The sequence below is a fragment of the Trachemys scripta genome, chromosome 2 (assembly GCF_013100865.1).
Source record: "Trachemys scripta elegans isolate TJP31775 chromosome 2, CAS_Tse_1.0, whole genome shotgun sequence".
Lineage (NCBI taxonomy): Eukaryota > Metazoa > Chordata > Testudines > Emydidae > Trachemys > Trachemys scripta.
The window spans coordinates 44,696,622-44,721,739 of record NC_048299.1 but is presented as its reverse complement, the minus strand read 5'-3'; the positions used below and the strand labels follow the sequence as shown (position 1 = coordinate 44,721,739).

The 25,118-nt window shown below is 38.6% G+C and overlaps 1 protein-coding gene across 6 annotated transcripts in view; it reads right to left on the bottom strand.

Moving 5' to 3' along the window:
• Positions 1-25,118, bottom strand: part of VPS50 (VPS50 subunit of EARP/GARPII complex) — a 170,139-nt gene that overhangs the window by 112,467 nt on the left and 32,554 nt on the right. For all 6 annotated transcript variants that reach the window (XM_034760445.1, XM_034760446.1, XM_034760447.1 and 3 more), the window contains 7 exons: positions 24,669-24,739; positions 24,087-24,204; positions 23,960-23,995; positions 20,645-20,727; positions 9,781-9,823; positions 7,354-7,452; positions 4,930-5,070 (listed from right to left, as the gene is read on the bottom strand). In XM_034760445.1, coding sequence (XP_034616336.1) covers positions 4,930-5,070; positions 7,354-7,452; positions 9,781-9,823; positions 20,645-20,727; positions 23,960-23,995; positions 24,087-24,204; positions 24,669-24,739 — 591 coding nt within the window. The remainder of the gene's footprint in view (positions 1-4,929; positions 5,071-7,353; positions 7,453-9,780; positions 9,824-20,644; positions 20,728-23,959; positions 23,996-24,086; positions 24,205-24,668; positions 24,740-25,118) is intronic.

Sequence of the window (25,118 nt, the reverse complement as noted above, 5' to 3'; positions counted from 1 at the left end):
ATAGCTATATTCCACATCAAAACTGGCTGCATTTCATTTGTGAGGGGATGCAGAATAATTTGGATTGATTTGTGCCATATGAATGTAAATGATCTTTCAAAACTATAATGTTACTTCAAACAGTATTCATACATTAGTGCTTTAGACAGTTTAATGTGCTCCTGACATAATGAATTCTCAAGGTGGTCATGCATTACAAGAAACATAATCCAGTTTGATTGAATAAATCCATATAAATAGCACTTAGCATGTGGGGAACCATGCTGGTCCATTCACTGACCAGTAACCATAGTGCTTCTAGCGTAGTTGGCAAGAACCAATATAAAAACATACTGAGAAACAGTGAACTAAGAACAAAAACTTAAATCTTTCAGATCTCTACATGGAGATGTTTCAACTTCAAGACAGCCAGCAAGCTTAGACAGAAGACAACAATACTGATTAGGTCCCAAAATAAATCCATTTTCACAAGGCAGATAAGTAAAATGAACAGCTGAATTTCTTTGAACTAGGCTCAGGGAAACAAAAATAAATATATAGGGAACGTCTCTCAAAGCATGTCTGCTGCAGAGCTAATCAACAGGAAAGAAGGATGGGTAACAGTTCGGACAGAACATGCCCGCAGAACAAACAAGCTCAGCAAGGAAGTTAATTGAACGACAGTTAAAAGGAGACTGGCTTGCAATATGCTATACATGGCCAAGAACCAGAGAAGAGAAAATAATGCTTTTGTACATTAGCATGCAATCAAACCTGACTTCTGAACAAAACAGAGTCAAGTATACATATAAAATAAATAGATAGTATACATTATGGTAGATTCAGTGCAAAATACAGACAAACACTTTAGCATTCCATATACAGGCTTCACTGAAGTTTTATAGACAGGATTTTTTAGTGGTAAAAAACCATTACATCATAGAACATGAATTCAGGAAATTTTGAAAACAGTTTCTCAAGTGTGGATATTCACATCTGGGACTCCAACAGTCACTATTCAAGAATGACAAGAGTACTTTTAAGGAATCTGCAAGTGCCATCACAGCATCCTAAAACTATTGATTCGGCCTAAGTTTTTGTTATGCAAGCAAATGACCTTGGAAACGTTCTGAATTTCATTCCAGAACACACAACAAACAGAGTCAAATGGGTTCATCAGAAAGATTTCCAGAAAATCACAACAGTAAATCTACTCAAAAGGAAGATTTAAAATGTAATATGACTGAAAATGTTTAATTTGACTAAGCAGCCTGTGGCTGATTAGCTACTTTTATGTAAAAAGTTTCTTGATTTTACATTGTGATGAACATACAGCGTCCTCGCTCCATTAAATACAGACAAATAAAGCTGATTTTTTTAGTCTCAGCCTACTTACTACCTGGCAACCTTGATACAAGTGCTGAATGTAGTGGGTTCCTTTTTATGAGGAAGTGGGAATGAAATAGAATTGCTGTAATGTTCCAACCTGAAAGTTTTATTCAGTTTTACTTCTCCTATAAAGGTACTGCAACAGGCAATTACATTTAAACCTAACTAGGCCTAGTCAAAGAACTGGTTCCACCAATGGGCAGACTTAGACACCCCATCCTGCAATAGGAAGACACCATAAAAGCCTATTGTTTGGGGGTGGGGAGCGTTGAACAGCAAGAGGGTTTTTTTTTTTTTTTTAATCTTAAAAAAAACTTAACTCTCAGTTGGGAGCTCCAAACCTTGAGTCCAGGGAGAGAAATAATTGAAGTACCTGGGGAAAGAAGCAACTGAAGTAGACTCAGAGGGGCAGATTTGAAATCCAGAAAGTAACTCAGGAATTGTCAGTCCTGTGGAGGAATAAGGGAAGCCCAATTTTGAGAGACACCTGTTTGTTGGATTTGTATCATTGTTGACTTTTGGCATGAATTAAAGCAATTTTACATTAAGCATTTTGGTAAGTTTCTGCAATCATTGTCGCACAAAGTCATTCTTTTCATGATTTGTGCAAAAGTCCATGTTCAGATGTGGAAATAGAGAGGGGGGAAAGGGTTTCCTTTTGGCTCACAACCTGAGAATGAGTCTTATTGAAAAAATACATTTTTCATTAGAATATCAAAAAATGAACCAACTAATTGTACAGCCAACATTTTACAGAATCATTTGAGATACATACCAATACTAGCCTTAATTGTCACTTTACACTAGGTCCTTGAGATACATAGAATTTACCAAGAAAGTGAAAAATGTGTTTCAAGAATTTTAAATCAACATCACACCATATTTAAGAACTATTGCCATATTCATTGTGCCTTAAATATAGGGACATCTTTTGCAGTGCATCAAATCTCTTTATACAGAGATCAGACACTAACCTCTGAAGTGCCACATAACTTGAAAATATCAGCTATTTGCTTTGTTCACAAAGAAAGAAAATAAATTAAGCTAATGACATATGAAACCATGTTGTAATTCAGAGAAGGTAAGCTGTTTTAAGAAAACATGGAATTGAGAATTTTCAGTAATATGCAAATCTTTCTACATAGTAAGCATGTAAGCATGAGTGGAGGCTACCAACAACAAACAGTTAACAGAGTCTGAAAGAAATTGGACCAGCACATTACTACAGTCTGCAAACAATTAAATTAGGTAGTGTTGCAAATATCAGTGCAGAAAGGGAATCACTACAGAGGACCTTAGAAAGTCTTAGAAGGGAGAGGAAACAGCAGAATTCAACTTTAAAAAGCAATGCTAACAAGTTTTCAAAAAGTTTAAAAAAAAAAAATCAGAAGTTTAAGAGAATGAAACATGAAAAAGCAGTGGACTTGAAAGAGAGTATAGTCTAGTGCAGGGGTTATCAAACTTCATTGCACCACTACCCCCTCTGACAACAAAAATTACTACACAACCCCAGGATGGAGGACCGAAGCCTGAGCCCCCTGAGCTCCACTGCCCTGGGTGGAGTGATGGGGGGGGAGCGCAAAGCCCGGGTCCCATTGCCCTGTGCAGGGGGAACATAGCAAAAGCCCAAGCGCTTCAGCCCCAGGCCGGGGGCTTGTAACTTGAGCCCCAGCATCCCAGGCTGAAGCCCTTGGGCTTTAGTTTTGGCCCTGGGCGGTGGGGCTTAGGCTTTGGCCCTGGGCCCCAGCAAGTCTAATGCCAGCCCTGCTGACCCCATTAAAAACAGGGCCCTGACCCACTTTGGGGTCCCGACCCACAGTTTGAGAACCACTGGTCTAGTGAACAGAGCAAGGGATTTGGTGTCTTCATACTTTTTACGATATTGTGCCTCAGTTTATCTGTAGAATGGAAATGCCATCCACCATTGGACCCTGCCACTTCTCTACTCCAGCCTTCTGGATGATGGTGGAGACAGTGAGCTTTATTGGATAAGCCCTCTCTCTCCTCTGAAGGTGCTTTGAAAAGCAGCTTCCCAGCACCACAGATCTTAGGGTCAGTACACCTCTTTACAAAATATATTTTTGGCCTGAAATCAACATGAGTGTCCTATTAAATAATAAAAAAAAAAAATCTTAAATGCAGAAGTGTTTACTGGTTAAAGCTAAGCAACGCCAGAACATTTCTAAGAAATGAAAGAGCAGCACAATAATCAGCAAAGGAATTTTAATCTTTTTGCTACTATACTGTGATTTAATAGAATGACTGAAAGAGTTGGTCAGAAGTTTGAGTTAGTTAAGGTTTGGTCAAGTGTGAGAATATTTGAGGGCTCAATCTGTGATACACAAATTTCTTTCAGTACCTTCAATCTAGAAACACATTTTCAAGTTTCATGTCAATATCTGGATGAACTGAAGCACCTCTGAGCTCACTAATTTTCCACTATTTCTTCAAAGAGTACAGACAGCCCCCAGGTTACGCAAACCCGACTTACACAGCTCTGCACTTACGGAACTTTTTCCGTAAGCTAGAAATAGGAGGGGTTTTTTGGGGGTGGGGGAGTTTGGTGTAATTGTCGGGTATACATTTCTGACTTACGCAAAATTTGAGTTACACAAGGCAGGAATGCTTGCATAAGTCAGGGAGTGTCTGTAATGAAATCCCTCAGAGTTTAATGGTATGATAACAAATGAAGCAAGCTAAAAAGTGTATTGAAAGTAGCATTTAAAACAATCATTTTTTCTAATAAAATATTTGAGAAAATTCCCAGTAATAGATGCTATTTATACATTAATTTAATATTTTGAGGAAAGGAAAACCTTGTAATTGGTTTTCTGTTTTTTAAATAGAATAAAATTCTACATCATATGTTCAAGACATTTTAATTTTTTCAAAAGTGAGATATGCACAGATACATAGCACAAATACACTGCATGTGCACATGCAAGCGTGCTGATTAAAGGAAAATGTATTGTAATCCCATTGTGTAAACCTCCTTTAATCAGGCTTTTGAATCTCAGTATTACAGCCATATATGGATCTATCTTTAATTTGTTGGAATTATGAACCTGACTCAAAATTAGAAGAAAAGATTCCTATTTACTTCTATCAGCTTTGGATCAAGCCTTCAGTGAAATGCACTGTTACAGCATTATTCCAACTGAGAGCCTGATCCTAAACTCACTGAAGTCAATGGCAATACCACTATTAATTTCAGTGGGTACAACATCAAGCCCTGAATGCAGCAGCATGAAGTGCTTAACTCCTATTTGTAGTCTGCAATTTCTGTCTCTTTTTTAACACTAATTTAAGTTTGAGTGTATGATCACACTTTTGAATCTCAAAGTACCAAGTATCTTAATCCAAACCAACACAAGATTTTGATGGACTAGTCTCTCATTAACTCTATGCAAATTTTATTAAGTGATTGTAATAACAGCTGAAATTAAGATCATTTTAATAACCATAATATCCACACACAATCTTAAAATGAGACATGTTAAAGGTTATAAGCAATGAAAAAAGTATGCAAATACTATGTAAGACAACTATGTTAACACGTACTGTGCAGAGGTCCTTGTACTGTAGCTTCTGAAATTTGGTGTCCGAGTTTCCTGCGCACAGCTCTACGTACCCAAGAACTACTTGAAACACTGTGTTGTGAATGGCTTGAGTGAAGTGCATATGTAGTTGGTCCATCGCTGTCTGAAAAAGGAAAGAAAAGCAGAAGAGCATTACATTGATTGGTTGAGTTCATCTGGTTATCTACTAGACCTTTATGTCCTTTTCAGAGTCACTGCTTTACAGGACACATTCACCCACCTTGTAAGTGTGACCTACATTCTTTGTTCCTAGATATATAACCTAACATTTGACTCTGTTAAAACATGTTTTGTTCAAATGAGCTCACATTACCATGCAGTCTCGGTGGGTCTTCTACTTTCCATCAGTCCCTATCATTATTTACCACTTCAATTTGTGTCATCTACAGTTTTTACCAGCAATTTTATATTTTCTTCCAGATCATTACTAAAGATAGTGAATAGCACTGGTGTGAGTACAGATCCCTGTGGGATCCCACTAGGGAAAAAAAAAATTGATTACTATTTCCCATTTACAATTATTTTTTTAAGATTTATCAGCTAAATTTGTAATCTATTTTCCATGCAATCATGCTGAGTGGCATTAAATATGTTAACACCTTTAATATTTTACTAATTTCATCCCCTATCAGATTTTCCATGATTTTGCCTGGGATCTAGATCAGGCTAACTACCCTATAGTTTCCTGGGTCTTCCCACTACACTTTTTAAATATTGGTAAAACATTCATTTTTCCAGTCCTCTGGAACTTCCAAGATATTTTTTTTTTTTTTTTTTTAAACACACACACACACTCTAATGGTCCCGCGGAGTTAAGAGTGTTTAACTTTAATAGTTGCCTTTTATCTTTCTCCCCCGTTACTGATGGAAGAGAGTAAGATATGAACGCCATTCTGCTTCTTTCCAAATATAGAACAGAAAAGCAAATAATCAGATCATTTTCACTAAACCTAGTTTGAATTAGATAATCTAAATAGAATGAAAAATGAAAACCTTAAAAAGGTTTGGTACTAAAGTTATCCAAAATAAACAGCAATTGAAATAGGGAGATTTCATTCTGTGCTCTGCAAATACTGAAGTGTTTTTCAGGACAAGTCTAGAATGGACATCTTTAAAATAAAAATATAGCCAATACTGCAGTCTCAGTAACGTCAGCTAAGAAAAAAAAGTTCCTGATTTATAATATATGTAAGTTCTAAAATACTATTCGCTGTTTCGTTCTGTTGATCAGAAAACTCTCACAAGTTAGCCACGTTCATTAAAACATGTTTAATTATTCATGTATGTTTGATTAATTTGCTTATTGACATTTCCCAACATAGCATACATTACACTTTGGAACCACAGATGGGTTATATTTACTTTTGAAGCCTCACATTTAATAAAGGAGTTAATACTTCCAAATACATTAAAAAAATTGATAGACCACCACTGGCACGGGAAAGCTAAATTCATTTTTCTTAACACAACTGCTTATGTTAGAGTATTTTAATACTTTTGAAAAATTCTTTAAGTTAATAAATGAAATATAACCAAAACCAAAGCACCCCAAAAAAAAAAAAAAAGAATGTACAGACACTTGAAAAATTATGTTGCCGTCATAACAAAACACTGAAATGAGCTAATCCTCACAGATGAAGGCACTGTTTAAAAAATTAGCATTTTAAGGTCAACCAGGCCTCACACATTGCCAGATAAATTCATGACCAGGAAGAAATGGGCTAAGTCCTTCCTCATCCTCAACAGAACACAGAAACCGTGAGTTAGTGTCCAGACTATCCCTTCCCTGGAGGGCTGTTTTAATGATAACCTAGAGACACCATCACCACAATACAAACCTCAACCTAACTTTCCTCCTCAAGCTTGTCTATTACAGGCGAGTCTCATCTTACGTGCATTTAACATGTTCGAATTCAGCTTTGCGCGGTCGGCAAAAACAAAAAAAACAGAGAACAACAACAATTTAAATACTGTACCTGTAGTGCGGGCGATTTCGCCCGCCATTACACTCAATGTAATTTTAACTATACGCGATTTTCGCTTTACGCGCTGACAGCAGAACATAACCCCAGAGTAAGATGAGACTCGCCTGTACTGCAATCCTATCCAAGGTCTTAGATCGGCAAGACAGTTACATAAATGGGGTTTAAACTCAGCTGCAACCTCCAGTATGGAATGGCTACAACAGCTCCATATTGACCACAAGCGACATTTTGCATTACCATGCCAGCTATCACAACAAATATGAGCATTGCTAAAGTCTTTATAAACACATATGCAACAAGATAGAGGGCTGTCAATAAATACGTTTCCACGGTAGTCCTTTCCAACTTTATATTGTGGTAGCATTATTCTTCATATTTTATTAAGAAAATAAAGTACTAACCTGTGTCTTTCCAAGTAGTCTGTAAGCCTGCTGCACCTTGGTATAATGATTGATATCAAAGTTCTTGCATATTTTGGAGAGGGCTACATCTAATTGTTCCTAATGTAATTAAAGAAGTAAATGTTAAACATTCAATAAAAGGAATTCAAGGAGTTATTTTATTACAATATGGTGTTCTAATCCATATTTATTACAGGGGCTGGTAGCATCATCTATTAAGGTAGCCCGACATTTCCCAATGTAAGTCCAGGTTTTCAATTCTTTTAACTTGGATAAATTTTAATAAGTTAGACACAAATCTTTCAGGCCAAATGACTGCCTCAGGCTGAATTATTTGGCAGTATTTCAGCCAAAATGGCCTAGCCATGTCTAAGATTGAGACTCGTGAAAAATATGTTGTTTTGCTCATGTTAAAAAGATTCTGGAGACTTCTTTGAAAAGCTCTATTGCCCAATACTGTGGAGCAGGGACTTGTAATTTGGCAGGGGCAGCAAGAGGTCTTCATGTCAGCTATGTGCGTTTTGCCAGACCCATGAAAATCCACCCAAATTTGGCCAAGTTATAAGCCTTAAAAATAAACAAACACACAAATCACAATTTGCACACACTCCATAGAGACTTGTTACAGCTTTGCAGCTGAAAACTCCAAAGATTCAATCCACACTGAGCATGCTCCAGCCTGGGACCAACCAGGACTTCCTCTGCAATTGCAGCCAGGAATCAGAACTTAAAGTGTGTCTCTCCTGTGCTCTCAGTACTCCCCACTGCTGATGCCCAGAGAGCCTTCTGAAGGAAGCTGCCTGATTCAAATGTGCATGGAACAAAAGCTGGATGCCAGGTTCAGATGGGAGTAAACTGGGACAAAAGGCCTAGGAATATACAACTTGGAATGGGGATTTTCAGGCTGGTGAAGGGGGAAGGAAACTAGGACTGAGAGTTGGGACAGAGGAATACTGAGACAGGGAACAGAAGGGGAGAGTGGAATGGACTAGGCAAATAGATTGGGACAATAACAGAGCATGGGGGATATGATTCATAGATTTTTTTTTATTGTTTTTGTTTGTTTGTTTTTAAAGACCAGAAGAGACTACTATTCAATCATCTAGAGTCTGACCTCAAAGCAGAAAGAACCAGAGCAAATACAAAATATTGGGTTTTTCACCTTCCTCCCAGCATTGTGGAAGCACTGGTGGGGTAAAGACAACTAGGATTTGGAAATCTAATATTAAGAGATATAGAAACGTGCAGTTTGTTGCAACTTGTGGCCACTGTCCAATGTGGATAAAGGCTAAAATGGCCAGCTCCCACAGATAAATGAGACCTGAGATTTCACTGGTAGACCCTGCACCGGTAAAGAGGAAGAGAAGCCTGAATTCTTTGCAGACAAAGATCCCTCTTGGTACTCGTCTCTATCCACCTGAGTCCTGGGTGTAGGGGGGTAGGCGAATAGGTCCACCCCAAGTTATTGGTGATTTGGTTAGAGCTTAGTAACCCCCACACCAGACTGAGTTAAATGCCTGATATGAGAGATGGGTGAGCACATACCATCCCTACCCACTGTTAAGCTAATAAAGTTGCAGTCTACCAGTTAAAATCCATTCCAGGCTCTGTCATTCACCTGTGTATCCTGAACAATCAAGAGCTTGACTGTTAATCATGAACTACCTGTGAATCACTGCTGCTTCAGCAGAATTTAATACAAGGCAGGATTTACTTTACAAAGCAGTGAGGGAGAATGTAGAGGTGAATGCAGCCCTTTCCTCAAATTAATTCAAAATTTGTTCAGTCGGATTAACAAAAGATGAAAAGTTAGTTGCTAATAAGAATCTTGTCAGGTAGGAATCCATGAAAGAAGTGGGAATGTGAAATCTGAGTGAAAACAACAACAAAATATGCCTAGCCTGTGTTAAAAGGGAAAAATAAAAGCAACACCAATCCAACAAGTTTTTTAATCATTCCCACACAGAATGAGACCATGGAGAAGAAACCTATCACTAGAAGAAAATAAAAGGAAAGTTGTGTCGAGGTTTTAATTAGATAGAAGTGAAAAATAAAAGGGACCATGAGGAAAATTTTTTTAAAAATACACTACATCTACTTCTCATCTACACACTAACCTGACTTTCCACAAAGTATATAGAATGCTGTATTCCAGATAAACTTAATTCCTTTCTGACTGCTTTAAAATTAAATGCTGGCATAAACTTTAATTCAATATAGGGCCCACAAGTATAGCTATCATACCACTGTGAGTTTAACTCTGTGCACACAATTCCATATGAATTGCAGTGTCTAAAGCATTAGAGAGAGACAACATTTTAATGTACAATAACGGCTAACGCCAAAATATTTGAATTAGGAAGTCACAATAAACATCGAAATGTAAAAATATTCACATATTATAAAAATCCAAACACTAATTCTTACCTCTATTTGTTCCAAAGTGTCTTGCAGTTTTGAATTCAATTCACTAGCAAGAAATTAAAATCCCGGTATTACATTGTGTTTAAAACCAAACTAATAACTCACAGTAATGTTTCACAGCAAGATCGCTGTTCTAAAAAGTGTGTGTTTGTGTAACATCATGCCACTATTATAATCCATGCTATCTTTCTAAAACCATTCATCTACCATTACATACTGTGCAAAGTTTAGTGCAGTTACACTAGTAACACCATAGTTATGATGGAAGAGACACTCCATTGGCTTATCCAGTTGGCATCAGCTATTATTGTAGCACATTTATATTGCAACAGTATCCAGAGACTTCTATCAGGAATCAGGACTCCACTGTGCCAGATACAGAGGGCACACACAACACCACCTTTGCTTTCAGGAGCTTATGAGCTAACAGTGCTGAATCTTGCAATTTGATCTGCAAAAGTGAACCCCTGCACCTACACAGAGTCCCAATGAAATTAATGGGCACAGAAATTCCCAAGCACAGATCAAATTGCAGTAGGGTGACCAGATATCACCTGTGAAAAAACGGGACGGGGTGGGGGTGGGGGGGGAATAGGCGCCTATATAAAAAAAAGTCCCAAAAAACGGGACTGTCCCTATAAAAAACAGGACATCTGGTCACCCTAAATTGCAGGATCAGGGCCTGAAGATGGTGATATATAAAGGTTAGTGGGAAGACAGATGCATTTGGACATGCACACTTTCGAAACACGTATTTTATTATAGGTTGAGAAAGTATAAGTCAACTATTCCCATCTATTCCCTACACCTGACATTTATAACATGCAAATTGCTAACTATTTAAAAGCACTAACAATATTTAACAAAATTCATCTTTGGCAGAGACTAAGCATGAATAACTTTAAAGTTAGAGTAAAAAATTATTTCTGATTTAAAAATACTACAGAGGTAAAATAGTTCCAACAGAAAACAAGATAACAGTTATGTTGAAAGACTCAATTAAGGATAGGGTATCTTAGAAAGTGACATATGCAGAGGAATATCTTTTTACAAGAAAAAAAATTGTTCTCCACATGAACAATGCTGTTCTCTAACTTGAGGAGATTTGTACAGCAATAAGAAATGTTCCATTTGAATACGGTATGCCCTGGAAACAGTTTTAGTTGAGCTGGTGAGCAATCTCCTCCTGACTATGGACAACGAACAAACATCCATTCTCATCTCAAGAGTGGCCAATTTATAATAGCTATATTTCAGCCAGGTTGGTAAAAGCTTGCTTAATGGGGTTTCCCCTAGAGGCACCTGTCAGAATAGAGAAGAGTCAAACTTAATTTTTTTAGGCAAGTCACCTCCAATGCAATATTCCATCAAGAAAGCTCAGCAAGCTGCAATCAGCACAGCCAATAGAACAGAGGGAGAGACAGCTGGACATCTTAGCAGCATCAAGTACTCTGTCTCGTCAGTACAAGAGAAAGGGGGTAGAAAATCTTTCAGCATTTCATAATGTATCTGCATAAGACCAAAGTACTAAGGTTGCATGGTCTTTGTAAACTGGTATAGTTACTTTTATCCAGAACTCAAAAACCTCTGAGGGCAAAATCCTCAAATACTGATCCTACAACTTCTAGAGAAATGTGATCAGAAGTGTAAATGCTTTGAACCTATCAAGTGATAATTCCCCAGGGCACTTTCAGCAGCCAGATGCAGAATATCGTTGTAAATGATATTCAGTAAATGATCTAGCATAGTACAGTAAATGTACAGAAAGCCAAGAGGGAATAAAAAACCTCAAAAGACCTCTTAAGAATCTGTCAGGTTTCCTTCTCTATGATATGCTTGGAGAAGCCTCAAAATAGGGAGGGGAGATTAACAAGAACAGTTCTCCATCCATCCAGGTGAATCTTCCTTGGGTACAGATATACACCTCTAACCCAATATAACGTGACCCGATATAACACGAATTCAGATATAACGCGGTAAAGCAGTGCTCCGGGGGGGGGGGGGCTGCGCAGTCAGGTGGATCAAAGCAAGTTCAATATAATGCAGTTTCACCTATAACACGGTAAGATTTTTTGGCTCCAGAGGACAGTGTTATATCGAGGCAGAGGTGTACATATCTGTTTCTTGTCCACAGGAAGTAAGTAATATTGTGAAACATAGACTGAGAGGGTAAATCAGAAAAAATGTCTGCACAGGTGTTTTGTTTCTGCTCTTCCGAATAAAGACATGCAGAATAAGCCTGTTTGTTTTCTTTCAAAATTTAAGGAGATTTCATGCTTAACTGATCTTACCAAACTAAGCCTTTAACAGCCTTTTTAATTTCAGAACAGCCGGTCTTTTGGACTTAAGGCACTGGCCAGCAATAAGAGAACATATTTACTGTTTAGCACTTCTCCTGCACAATAGCTATGCATGGTTCTTGGCAATACAGATGAAGTACCTTCTCCAAAGAGCTCACAACCTAAGTTAAGACAAAAAATAAGGGATAGAGAAAGCACAATAAGATAATGTGATTACTTGAGAGACTGATGTCTTAAGGGTATCTATTTTTCATTATATTTTATTTTAAAATGATGAGGATGTAGTTTATAAACTTCATTCAAGTACTGGATTTTGAAAAGAGACTTAGAAAAGTCAGAAGGCATGGGGGTTAGTATCAGGAAAGGGATTTAGCAATTGAGAACAGCGTGAAGATAGCACAGGAAAAGGACACAAGGGAAGCAACCAGCTGAACAAACAGGGCACAAAGAGGGATAAAAGGAAAGCATGCAAGCATGTTTCTGTGGCCTGCTTGGGTCACCTGGAGTGCAGCAACACATTCCTCACTACCTGAATCCAGGGATGTAGACAGGCTGGGGTTTACAACTTCAGAGACCACATCAAAACGACAGCTAAAAAGCATGGCGTTCTAGCCAGAAAAGGAAAGTTTGGACTGGACTGTCTTACCACAGGAGGAGCATTTACTGAACTCTTATACATCAAGTCTCTCTTTTTTGCTAATTCCAATTTCTAGTCCATTACCAATCCTCCCTCTACACACACACACAAAGAGGGAAGGCTTAGCAGCCTTCTATTCTGCTATTCTATTCCTTTTGTCCAGGTGTGACATAAGTGACAACACTTCAAATAAGAGAATGATTTGTTCATTCTGGGAGGGTGGGGGACATTTACATACTTAGGGTGATAATCTCATCTCACGCTGGCATCTTTATGCCAAATAAAAGGGACAGAGCAAGTAAAGAGGCACTCCTAAACCCACATACTACTGAGGAAGGATTCCCCCAGTGCAGACAATGCAGAGACAATAAAGATGCCATCCAAGAACCCCCTTGCAAGCCAGAGGGCCATGTTAGGGAAACTGCCTTAACTTAGACCAGCAGCCCTAAAGCTGTATAATTTCCTTTGGGGGCCTCTCCAGATCCAAAGAAGCCCCGCATGAGGTGGGCACAAAGTGGCTTAAAGCTCTTAGAGGCATAGAATGCACTTACCAATAGCATATAAAGAGTTTGCACATGTTGGAAGAAATTTGGCTAAAAACAGCAAAGCTATTAACATTAAAAAAAAAGGACTCCGATTCATATGCAGTTTGTGAACACATGGAGCAATCACAACAAGGTAAGTAGCTGTGTTAATATCAGTTATTTACACATTAACAGAACATCACACAGTAGGAGGATTCTAGGAGTTCATGACAGCTTTCAGATTAAATTAATGCACTGTTAAGATTTATCTGACAAATTTGGATTTTTGTTGCTTTTGTTTTTAAATTAGATGAAAAACATTGTTTTCCAACATTAAGATTTGAAACAGTCTTTCATATTATTAATACAGTGGGTGGCCAGCAGAAAGTACTGATCTGAAATTCAAGTAGGACTATGACATGAGAAGGGGGGGGGGGAAACTCAACCCCTCAGAGGCAATACTTTTAATATAAAAGTGAGAGGCTGCACTGTTGATTTCAGTGGGCTGTATTCAGCAGCACTGGCCGAAAATATTTCAACAAATTTTTTTCTGTCCAAAAACGTCATTTTTGTCTAAACCAAAGTGTTGAACGGAAATGTATCAGTTACCATGAAAATTTAGTCTGGAAGGTTCTCAGGTCCAGGATGGAATTTCTCATCAAAATGAATGTGAGAAAGAAACCCACCCCAGAATAGCTAATAGCCTTGCGGTTAGGGCACCCACTGGGGATGTGGGAGAATTATGTTCAAATCCCTGCACTGAATCAGGAAGAGCAGGGACTGAAACATGGTATCCCACCTCCCAGGCTTTTTGGAAATGAAGTTTAAAAGGTCTCATTTTCATTCCGCATCAGAACAAAAACAAGTCTTTAAATCTCCACATTTTTCACACAATGAAATTATTTTCTGACCAGCCCTAGTATTCATTCGATGGCCCTTCTTTTACCACCACTGTTAAGATGCAACAGAAGCCCCCCTTGATCCTGAAAACAGGCACATATGAACTTTATTCACTGGAATAAAATAATGAATATATGTAGATGTTGGCAGGATCAGGACCCAGATTATTTTTTTGTTGTTGTTTTACATTCAACAGATACACCACTACCTTGATATAATGCGACCCGATATAACACGAATTTGGATATAACACGGTAAAGCAGTACTCTGGGGGGGGCGGGGCTGTGCACTCCGGTGGATCAAAGCAAGTTCAACACAACACGGTTTCACCTATAACGTGGTAAGATTTTTTGGCTCCCAAGGACAGCGTTATATCGAGGTAGAGGTGTACATCTTTTCATTGTTATAGCTCTTATATAAAACTTCTTCTATTCTATATGGGATTAAACTAAACCAAATTAAAAATAATACAAGCTAGAGTTTTGTTGTTGTTTTCCATCCTGAAGTTAAAACAACAACAACAACGAATTCCACACATACAAATATGGCAGATTTAGAGTAAGGGAGAGTTACAATTAAAAGTTTTGCTACAACATTAGAAAACACACATCTAACAACCTCCGGGTTTCTCTTTCCACTTCTTTCCTCCATCTCTTTCCACATATACCAGTAGAATTACATCTGAATATTGTTTAATCCATTTTTCTTATAGCTTTATCAAAAAATCTGAGATTAATAGAACATGTTTGCTCCATTTGGTAGCTATTATTAATAGGCAAGTACTGTAATGTTTCTTTTGGTACACTGTACATGACAGATCAAGAAAATAAGAGTTATTGCAAAAGGTGCTTTGATCAAGAATTTGTAGAAACATAGCATACATTTAAAACTCAATGTACTTTCTAAACCAAATGTTATAAATAGTTTTATAATTCTACTAGTCAGAATGCAGGTTTAAACTATTGAAAATGGTGGATTCTCTGTAACTTGAAGTCTTTAAAACATTATTTGAGTATTTCAGTAACTCAGCCAGAGGTTATAAGTCTATTACAGGAGTGAGTGGGTGAGATTCTGTGGCCTGCAATGTGCAGGAGGTCAGGCTAGATGAACATGATGGCCCCTTCTGACCTTAAAGTCTATGACACTGGATGAATTTTATAAGAAGCTATTAACCATGATTTAGAAACATTAATTCATGACATTCATTTTATTCAGGCAATTACTCAAAACATGTTATAAGGGTTTTTTAAATCAACATCCATATAAATAATAAATAATAAGGGGTTCTTCAATCAACAGCCATATAAATCTTAAGGAGTGTGTGATAGGGTGGACCAGGCTCAAAGGCCCCGTGCTGGAGGCCGCAGGGTTCTGCCACACCCATCCCAGGAAAGGGCAGTGGAGAGGTCCTCCAAGCAGCCTAGAGTGATTGCGAGGAAGCAGAGGGGCTGTTGGAATAGTCAATCAGGGGCCAGGAGGGCCATCTAAAAGGAGCTGCAGAACAGAGCAGCAGTTAGTTGCTGCTTGGAGCTGGAGAAGAAAGGCAGGGACTGGGGGAGCAAGAGGCTCCTGGCTGGCTGGCTTATAGGACTGAACCAAAGACAGTTTGCTAGCTGGGATGGGGGAGCAATGAAGGAGCTCCTGGCTGACTGCTGGGACTGAGTAAGGACTGAGCCCAGCCAGAGGGCTGCAGGAAGACAGTATCTCCAGGGAAGAAGCCCTCGGGATATGGCCCCATACCAGGGCTGGGACTTCTTAAAGACTGAGCCCAGGGAGGGCTAGAGAGACACTACCAGAGGGGTACTGAGATAAGTCCTGGTGGACGGTATACCCTGGAAGAGGTCTGTTCTAATTCACATGCAGACAGTGTGTAAGACTTGGCCGAAGGGCTGAGTCACTGGAGAAAAAAAAAAAAAAACCCACACACCTGACAACCAACGAAAGGGGTCACCAAAACTGAAAGAACGCGGACACACCCAACCAGAAGGGGGCACTTGTGAGTGGTGGGTGCTGACCCCATTACACAGAGTGTATTTTAAGAAATGTATCCACTATGATATAACAGAGATAACATTTGGGCCTAATTGCAATAGCTGAAGCAGTTTTAATGTGTGACATTAAAGTTTCACAAGAGCTTTTTAAGAGAGTGTATTCCTGTAGATTTTTTCCCGTAGTAATATAGTACTAAGGGTGTTTGAAATCCTACACTTGAGAAGCCTTATATGGTATAGACTTTCTATTGTTTAGAAACATTCAACTGTACAATCAAAGTGCTGCTTTAGTTCTGTGTTCATTATTTTCTTCATGTGGGAATACTTAAATTCATTTTTATTTAAAAAACTGCTGCTCAACTTCCTCACAATTCATACAAGCTTCATGTCTAGGTCTTCAATGCACAGAGATTAAACCAATAGCGAGATTTTAAACAATGGGAAATACAAGAAATGGGAGAAAGAGGAGAGTCGGGGCAGGGCCAGTTGCTCTCCTCAGCATTGTTCCCCTTCCCAACCGCCACACAAGCAAGACATCCCAGTCCAAAATAATGGTGATCCAATCTGTATTATCTTGCAGGGCATGGACCAATCTATTCTGAACCCTGGAGGATTCATTTCACCGGGAAGCTGAAGAACACCTCTTTCAAGATTAGACTTCCATAGAACTAGGAAGATCCAAAAATTTAAGGAGCAGGCTCAAATTCCCCCACCACTTCAATGGGAGCCACCTCTGATCCCCAGAGACATCCAACAAAAAAATTCTGGGGAAACCCCCCAAGTGGGAAGGCACAAAGTGTCTCATGTGGGGGGTTTTCCTGAACATGAGTTAATCATTGTTCGGATTACTAAGGCTTCACGATAAAACACAGAAGTACTGGACTGCTAATCACATAGATTGTGACATGGAGAACCACATGGGGATCTTGGAGTTGTTTTTTTAAAATGTGAGCCCTGAGAGAACCATAAGCTATACCTATTGGTGTGGCACTCTCTCCCCCTCTAGTGGTGACTAGGCTAACTAGAGATTGATGAGCCTGCTACGGGCCTTAGCTAAGAGGCCTGGATCTTTTAACTCAGGCAGCACATGTTCATGCATTGAGATTCAAAGATCCCAAATTCAATCCCCGCTGCTGACAACCCACCCAGGGTGTTACATAACTTCATGAGGATCCCAAGCAATAGAAAAATCCCAGAGTCCCATTAGTTCACTTAGCTCAACTGCTTGACAATAAGGGGGGCTGCAATATAATGTGCATATATTCCCAGATTTTTGGAGCTTGAGGGGTGCGCTGAGCATTGAGATTTGTGGTTGGGATCAGTGGCTGGAATGTTTGACTCCTCCTTGCTTTAGGGAAGGTTAGTGGGCAAAGATGCCCAGAGCCCTCCATAGGCACTTGTTAACATTTAGTATAATTGTGTGTGTGTTGCAAAAGGCACACTGTACTGACAATAGAGACAATGAAGTATTTTAAAAACCAAAGATTCGTATGTATGTATGTATGTATGAACACAGTTTAAAAGTAAATGTGTTCTAAAAATAGAAGGAAGATTATTCAATCTGTGCAGGCCAAAATTCAAAAGCGTAGTTTTACCAGATACGAACTGTATATTAATCTTTTCCACAATTAAACCTTTGTTACCAAGCTAATCCAACACAAAAATTCTCTCTAAAGAAACTTTATCCTTAGAACATATAAGGAGACCCTTTTAAGAGTGATAACAGCATAATCTTCTCAGCATGGTATTAGATTTATAATGATATGACTTCTGCAGTTGAACTTTGTCATCCATTATCTATAAAGTGACAGTTAATATCAATTTAAATTACAGCACTTTTGCTTTACATACTTAAGATAAAGTTTGCAGCTATGACAAAAGCGTCTAGAAAATAGAAAAGGGAAAAGTGATTCAGTGCTAAATGGTTCCTCACCAGCAACTTTAAAATCATTTATATGCCAAGTGAATTTTAAATAAGAAAATACCATCTAATTAACCTTAATCTCACAATATTAACAAAGGAAGCATGTCAAATGAACAAATATTTTAACAGTTTAATAAATCAAACTGTCTTTGTAAATATTTATAAGAAATCTCCCAATTTTTCCCCCACTTAAAGAAAGTGTAAGTGGTTTGCAAAACAAATCAGATTACTGTTTGTTTTCTATATTATTTTCCACACTCCCTTTTGAAACAAGAAAAGCTAGACAGTTTGGTGAATAATCATCATTACCATACAGGACACTGGGTAAAGGGAGAAAGTAGGCCTCTCAACTAATGGAAGATCAATATCAGGCAAAGTATTACATGGTTGAGGTGCTACATTTTTTGCAGGATGGATATCATCATGGGAACATCAACTTTCCCAATGAAAATGAGACACTGTGCTCATTCTGTGGTAAAGATTGGTCCATGTTGACCCCACCTCCACCATGAATGAGAAGGCAGAAATGAAGTTAGCTTGTACTCAAGAGTCAGAGAAGGAAAATGAGCACTACAAATCCAAGTGGAAGCACAAATGATCATGGATAAGGAACTTAGACTATTGTACATGGAATTTCTAATGGCTGCTTTCTGAAGTACTTCAACTGATTTAGGCAAGAGCTTATGAAATTTTCTCTTTGGGCTGGTCTACACTGCGGGGGGGGAGAATCGATCTAAAATATGCAACTTCAGCTACGCGAATAGCATAGCTGAAGTCGAAGTATCTTGGATCGAATTACCTGGGGTCCACACGGCGCGGGATCGACGGCCGTGGCTCCCCTGTCGACTGCGCTACCACCGCTCACTCTAGTGGAGTTCCGGAGTCGACGGTGAGCGCGTTCAGGGATCGATATATCGCGTCTTAACGAGACGCAATATATCGATCCCGATAAATCGATTGCGACCCGCCAATACGGCGGGTAGTCTGGAAGTACCCTTTAAATATATATTTTATAAACTCTAGACAGACTTGTCCAGTAGTTTCTAAACCCTGAAGCTGCACTCACACATAGCAATGAATTACCAAGTTAAAATATGTAATGTTACATACTTTGGCTTCTTTGCACATTCAGGACCAGAAGCTACTGCCATTCTAAATGCATAACTCCAACTGAAGTCCAGAATTACTCATAATTACTTCAATACTGCAATAATCCCCATATATGGCGGGAGGGAAAGTGGGGAGGAAAGAAGCCAGAGCATTAATTTTAATAAATCCTGGCCTGATTGAAGTCCATGGCAAAACTCCCTCCAATATCAATGATGCCAGAATTTCACTCAGTTTCTAATTTTTTTTTTTTAAATTAACCACTTTCTCAGAAACACTGACGCACAAAAGAAAACTTTAGTCATTCAGTGTCCTACGTTCCCCAAAAGAACATGAGCATGAGGCACACTACAGGGTGCTGTAGTGAACAGGGCACTGGGGTAGGACTTAGGAGTCTCTGGCACTGCACTGCTACGTGACTTTGGCCAAGACACTTCACTCTCTGTGCCAGTTTCGTCTCCAGTCGGTTCATCTGTTTTGTCTATTAAGATTGTAGACTCTTGATGGTAGGAACCAACCTCTAACTATGTGTTTGTACAGAGTCTCAATCTCATCTGGGGCCTTCAGGTGCTAACATCTACAAATCACAACAGCTGGATAAAATGCTGACATAGACCAATCAATGTGCAGCTCATGAAAGAAGGTTAGAATCCCTTGGCATTTTCATTACTTGAAAAATCACTGCTGATAATTTTATGATTCAGTTACACTTTTTAAACTATCTTTGAATTACTTGCCTTTTCTAACCAGATAATTAAATTGCAGCACTGGTCCTTCAGTGACACCAATTAGCCAACATTGCAAATATAGGGACACAGGACTGGAAGGAATCTCCTGGGTCATCAACTTCAGTCCATCCCCCGCTACGGCAGGCAACCCTGCCACATAATCCAGTTAACAAATCTATCAAGATCCATCTTAAAACTAGTTAGGTTGTTTGCTCCCAATACTCCTATTGGCAGGCTGTTTCAGATCTCACTCCTCTACTAATATCCAGCCTAAATATATTCATGGCCAGTTTATATCCATTTGTTCTTGTACCAACACACTCTTACAGAAATAGCTCTTCTCCCTCCCTGTTGTTCACCCCCTTGATATATTTAGAGAGCGTAATCATATTCCCACATCAGTCTTCATTTTGCTAGGCTAAACTAGCCCAGCTCTTTTAGTCTCTTCTTGTAAGACAGGTCTTCCATTCCCCTGATTATCCTTGTAGCCCTTCTCCATACCTGTTCTAATTTGAATTCATCTTTTTTGAACATGGATGACCAAAATTGCACTTAGTATTCCAAATGAGGTCTTGACAGTGCCTTGTACAATGGCATTAATACGTCCCTATTTCTACTGGAAATTCTCGCCTGCTATATCCTAGGATCACCTTTGCTTTTTCATGGCCACATCGTTTTGGTGACATTTTATATTCCACAAAACACTGCATAGAAGCTAAAAGCTAGAACCTCCTTAGGAACAAAGTGTAACTTTACCTTATACAACTGTAGTGTTTGAAAGTACTGGCTGCTTTCTGGCATTCCAAGCACAATTGAATAGCTCCTGGATAGTCCTCCTCCTTAGGAAAAAAATGCAATAGATAGCTAATGTAACTTCTGAAGCAAATATTGCAACATACATTTTTAGACTAAAATTAAATGGAACTGTATGGGAAAAAAACAATGCTAAAGAGATCTGTGGTAAGCATGCTACTTGTGAGGAGAGGAATGTTTTCTTAATATATTACATCAGAGTCTGCTTTTTCCCCCACTAATGATTACACCAATTATATATCACGAGCTTCACAGAACTTAAATGTAAAGTCATAGATTACAAATGAAAAATGTAAAAAGGACAACTTGTAAACTATTTGTTATCAGCTACTATAATAGAAACATCATTTCAGAATACCGATTCGTAGCTACATTCTTCTGCAGGCTCAAATTTAGCTACAAAAAAAAAAAAAAAAAAAAATGTACGTTCAACTATTCATAACCATTATAACAGAAGGACAGGACACTTAAGATCAGTATCCCAATCGTCTTTTAAAAACTGCTATACTCAGATGAAGTAAGCTATTCAGTGCCATAGAGTAAAAATATATATAAGCACTACTTTGACTGGAACCCTTAAAACGCTATGGAATAAATTCAGAGGTGAGTCTAGAAGAAGTCTAAATTTATGGAATCTATTCCTCTTTCCAGTCCTTGATCAGCTTAGACCAATTTACAGTGCTCTATGTGTCACCTCTAAATTTGGCCCACTAAGCCTGATGGAACTCTAAAGTCATGCAATTCACATGCAAAATTGCCAGAATAGAAGGATGTAGCAACAAAAGCAAGTAAAAGTAGGTCCCAAACAACAAAAGTAAAAGTAAATACGCCTCACATCTATTAAACAATTTAGACTCCATTACTCCCACTTACTTGAGCCAAATACTTAAATGTTATAAATTCATTGACTTAAATGGACCATTGACCAGGTGTGAATCTGGCCCACTTGTATTTAAGTTACGCCATTTTACTCATGAATTTGGACTTGTGTCAGATTCAGAACTCGCCATGTAGGCACAATTCCAAAGCTTATAACGTATCTGAATATAGTTCTATATTTTCATGTTTCCTACACAGAGCCCTCAGATTTTTTTTAAACCCACAAAATTCAGAAGCTGCAAACTTTTTTCAAAATATAAACATGCAAATTCAGTAGACTGACACACACTTTACTTATTTGTTTTTGCAAAAGTTATACATTAAACACCATACATTAGATCATACCATATGTCAGACAAATCTAAATTATATAATTAGTTTTTGCAATGCCACAAGGCAACAATCTCCAAGTTTGGGAGCAATACAGCATAAGTCGTTCACAAGGCTGACCTCTTTTAGTAATGCTTATGAAATATCTTCTGCTCAAAACACTCTCATTGAGCACCAGAGATGGTAACCTGATTCCATCACAGTTAGACTTGCTGAGCAGATATCCTTTCATCCAGAGTAAAGAAAATCCAAGGAATACGTTCTCATGGTATGCCAGGATAATGAGTGCAAGACTTCGTATTTTGATGAATGAATTCCTTAGTGTCTGTACTAACATTTACTGACATTTGCTGGGGACAGAAATTCCCTTCTTGGAATAAAACGATTTAAAAAGTGCTCAGTGACTTTTCAGCAGGCCCATGCAGGAGTTTCAGATGGCTGATGCTTTACATTCCACACCTACTGTGAAGGTTTACTGTATGAAAATAAGGGGTTAATTCAAGCAGGAGTCAATGTAGGTACATGGAAAAGTGGACAATGACTTCAGATACCCCAGTTTACCAACTTAAAGGTAAATTGTCATTAGCTCTCAAGTTTGACCTCCACCCATATTGAGTTAAACAGCTTGTAAAAACTGGAGGGAGAATCCAGGTGGGAAAAATTGAAACAAAGAACTTTGGGGTGGATAAAACAAATGGACCCTGAAGGAGAAGGGAGCGAAGGCAAAGACTGAACTAAACCCCAGTCCGCAGAGGCTGGTGCGTCTGCTTTGTTCCCACTATTGAGATTAAATGATATTTTGATTTAGGAAGGCTGTGTTGGGTCACTGTATTCACCACCAGTCACATCTCCAAAAGCAAAAGACTTGCAGATGCCAAATCCATCCAGACGTGCTGAGCAATCACGGTTGTTACACAGAGTGCTCTACTCTGGGGACCCACCATGAGGGTCGGAGAACTGTAGAATTCCACTCTGAGACAGAACAGGAGTACTTGTGGCACCTTAGAGACTAACAAATTTGAGTATAAGCTTTCGCGGGCTACAGCCCACTTCATCAGGTGAAGGTGCAGGGCCCGTCACCTCACAGGATGCACTCAGAAAAACCTGACGAGACAAAGGTGCAGTTGGCTCTGCACTGCAGCATTTGCCTCTCTGCAACGATCTCCTATTGCAATCCTCTTACCCACTCCATTCTACCAACGACACCCTCTTTTCATTTTCCACTCATCTGTGCACTCCTCCATGCTCTTAATGGAAGACCCTCCCCACCTCTGTTCACCAAGCCAGAACCTCTCCTCATTCAAATCCCTCCTGAAAACCCAATTTCTCCATGTTGCCTTCAAGTAGCAAGTTAAACGATATAAAAAAATTAATGGAATTCTCAAAACGTGCATACATCCCGGAACCTTGAAACCCCTTGAGCTTCCTCACACTCTGCTGGCTGCCCCCACCCACTGGGGGGCGGGGAGGGAGAAGAGAGTAAAAAACACAGCTGAATGTCACATAGTCAATCTATTCCCATCCATTGTGTGCTGACAGATGCTTCTGTAGCAGAGCCTGTACAGTACATAATCTTGGGCAGTTACAAGCTGATGTGAATATTTTCCTTCGCCTGTACTAGACATATCTGCCAACATGCAACCAGATAAACCTCACCCTCTTTTTGTCCTCCCAGTAAAAGCACATCCTGCTTTAAAACACTGGCATCAGAAAGGACAGACACACATAAATAAGAAAGACCTAACAGAACCCTTATTGTACTAGTTAGAGCCTCAACCCTCAGACCCACATGTCTACAAGGCTCTGCTCATGCACATCCAGTGGCAGAACTGGAGCCTTGAACAGAATCGCAGGCATCTTCCAGTAGATTAGCAGTTGGTGCCATACACACAGTATTTCTGACATTAAAAAGCAAAACTTCTGGTAAATCATTTTATTTTCTTTTTTTAAAAGTGTCCTCTGTGTTAGGAAATAAAAGTGAAAGAAATAAAAAGGATGGAAACAAATGTATACCCATCTACAATAACTATAAAATAGGTAAGTACTTACCTCCAACATTTCACTTAAACGTACATCAGTTCTTTGCTAAAAATTGACAGGAAAAAAAAAAAGAGCCATAAGAAAACTACATAATTAAGAAAAATATTTTTTACTATTAAAAAAAATCTGCACATACCAGTGTTTTTATTGTTCTCAGAGACTTTAGCAGTCCAATCAGCAACTGTCGTTTTCTTTGATTTGCAAGAAGTCCCAAACTAGCTTGAGTAAAGCCTTCCTTTGCAATATTCAGGTGTCTGCAGAAGTTAACAACACACAGAATAGTCTTGTAAAATTATTTATTTTGCATATTAGCTATCAAATAGTCTAACAGGTAGGTCTCAATGCACATTAGAAACTCTGAATGACCAGCACTGCTACTGAAATTCAGCAATTACAGTGACACTAGAGGGAAATTAGAAAGGTGCATTTATCCTTTATCTGGAGTTTGTTTTTAGGTCAATGGGTCCATTCCAATAGGAGGCAGAACTTTCAGTTCACACTTTGGACTTAAGTACAGGAATTTACTAGTAATTTTGTGTTAGTACTGACATCAAAAATAGGAAATAGTTCTAATAAAAGTAATCATTAGTTCATATTAAAGTAAATGAAGGGGTTTCTTTTTGGGAGGGGGGAGGGAGAGTAATTGTGTTTTTAAACCATTTTATTCCCTTTCAATCTCTGAACAGCAGACAAGTGTGTCACTAAGTATGTACCATACCTTCTTCCATTTGTGCAAATGACTGCAGCTAACTGAAGACCAGTTTGTAAAGATGTAACTCGTTCAAGTTCCTACAGAGAAGCAATATTTCAATTTACTCTTCCAAGAATTATACATTGTTGTGTAAAACAAGTCAGATGCTCTCACCAATCTCAAAGTAATTTACATAAACCTATAATCTAGTCCCACATTTCTCAAGATACAATATATTTCAATTGCCTAATCAGTAAAGGCCAAAGCACTGATGGCATAATGTGATGTTAGAGTTTCCATAAAGGGAAATAAGACAATTTAGAGGTTCTGCAGAAACACTTTTACGGTCACCCACACACAAAAAACAAAAACAAAAAACAAAAAAAACCAAGTATCTTCAAAAGAGAATTATTTGGAATCCATTTTTACTGAAGTTGAAAACTCAACATAAAATAGTTTTACTATATTTATATATTG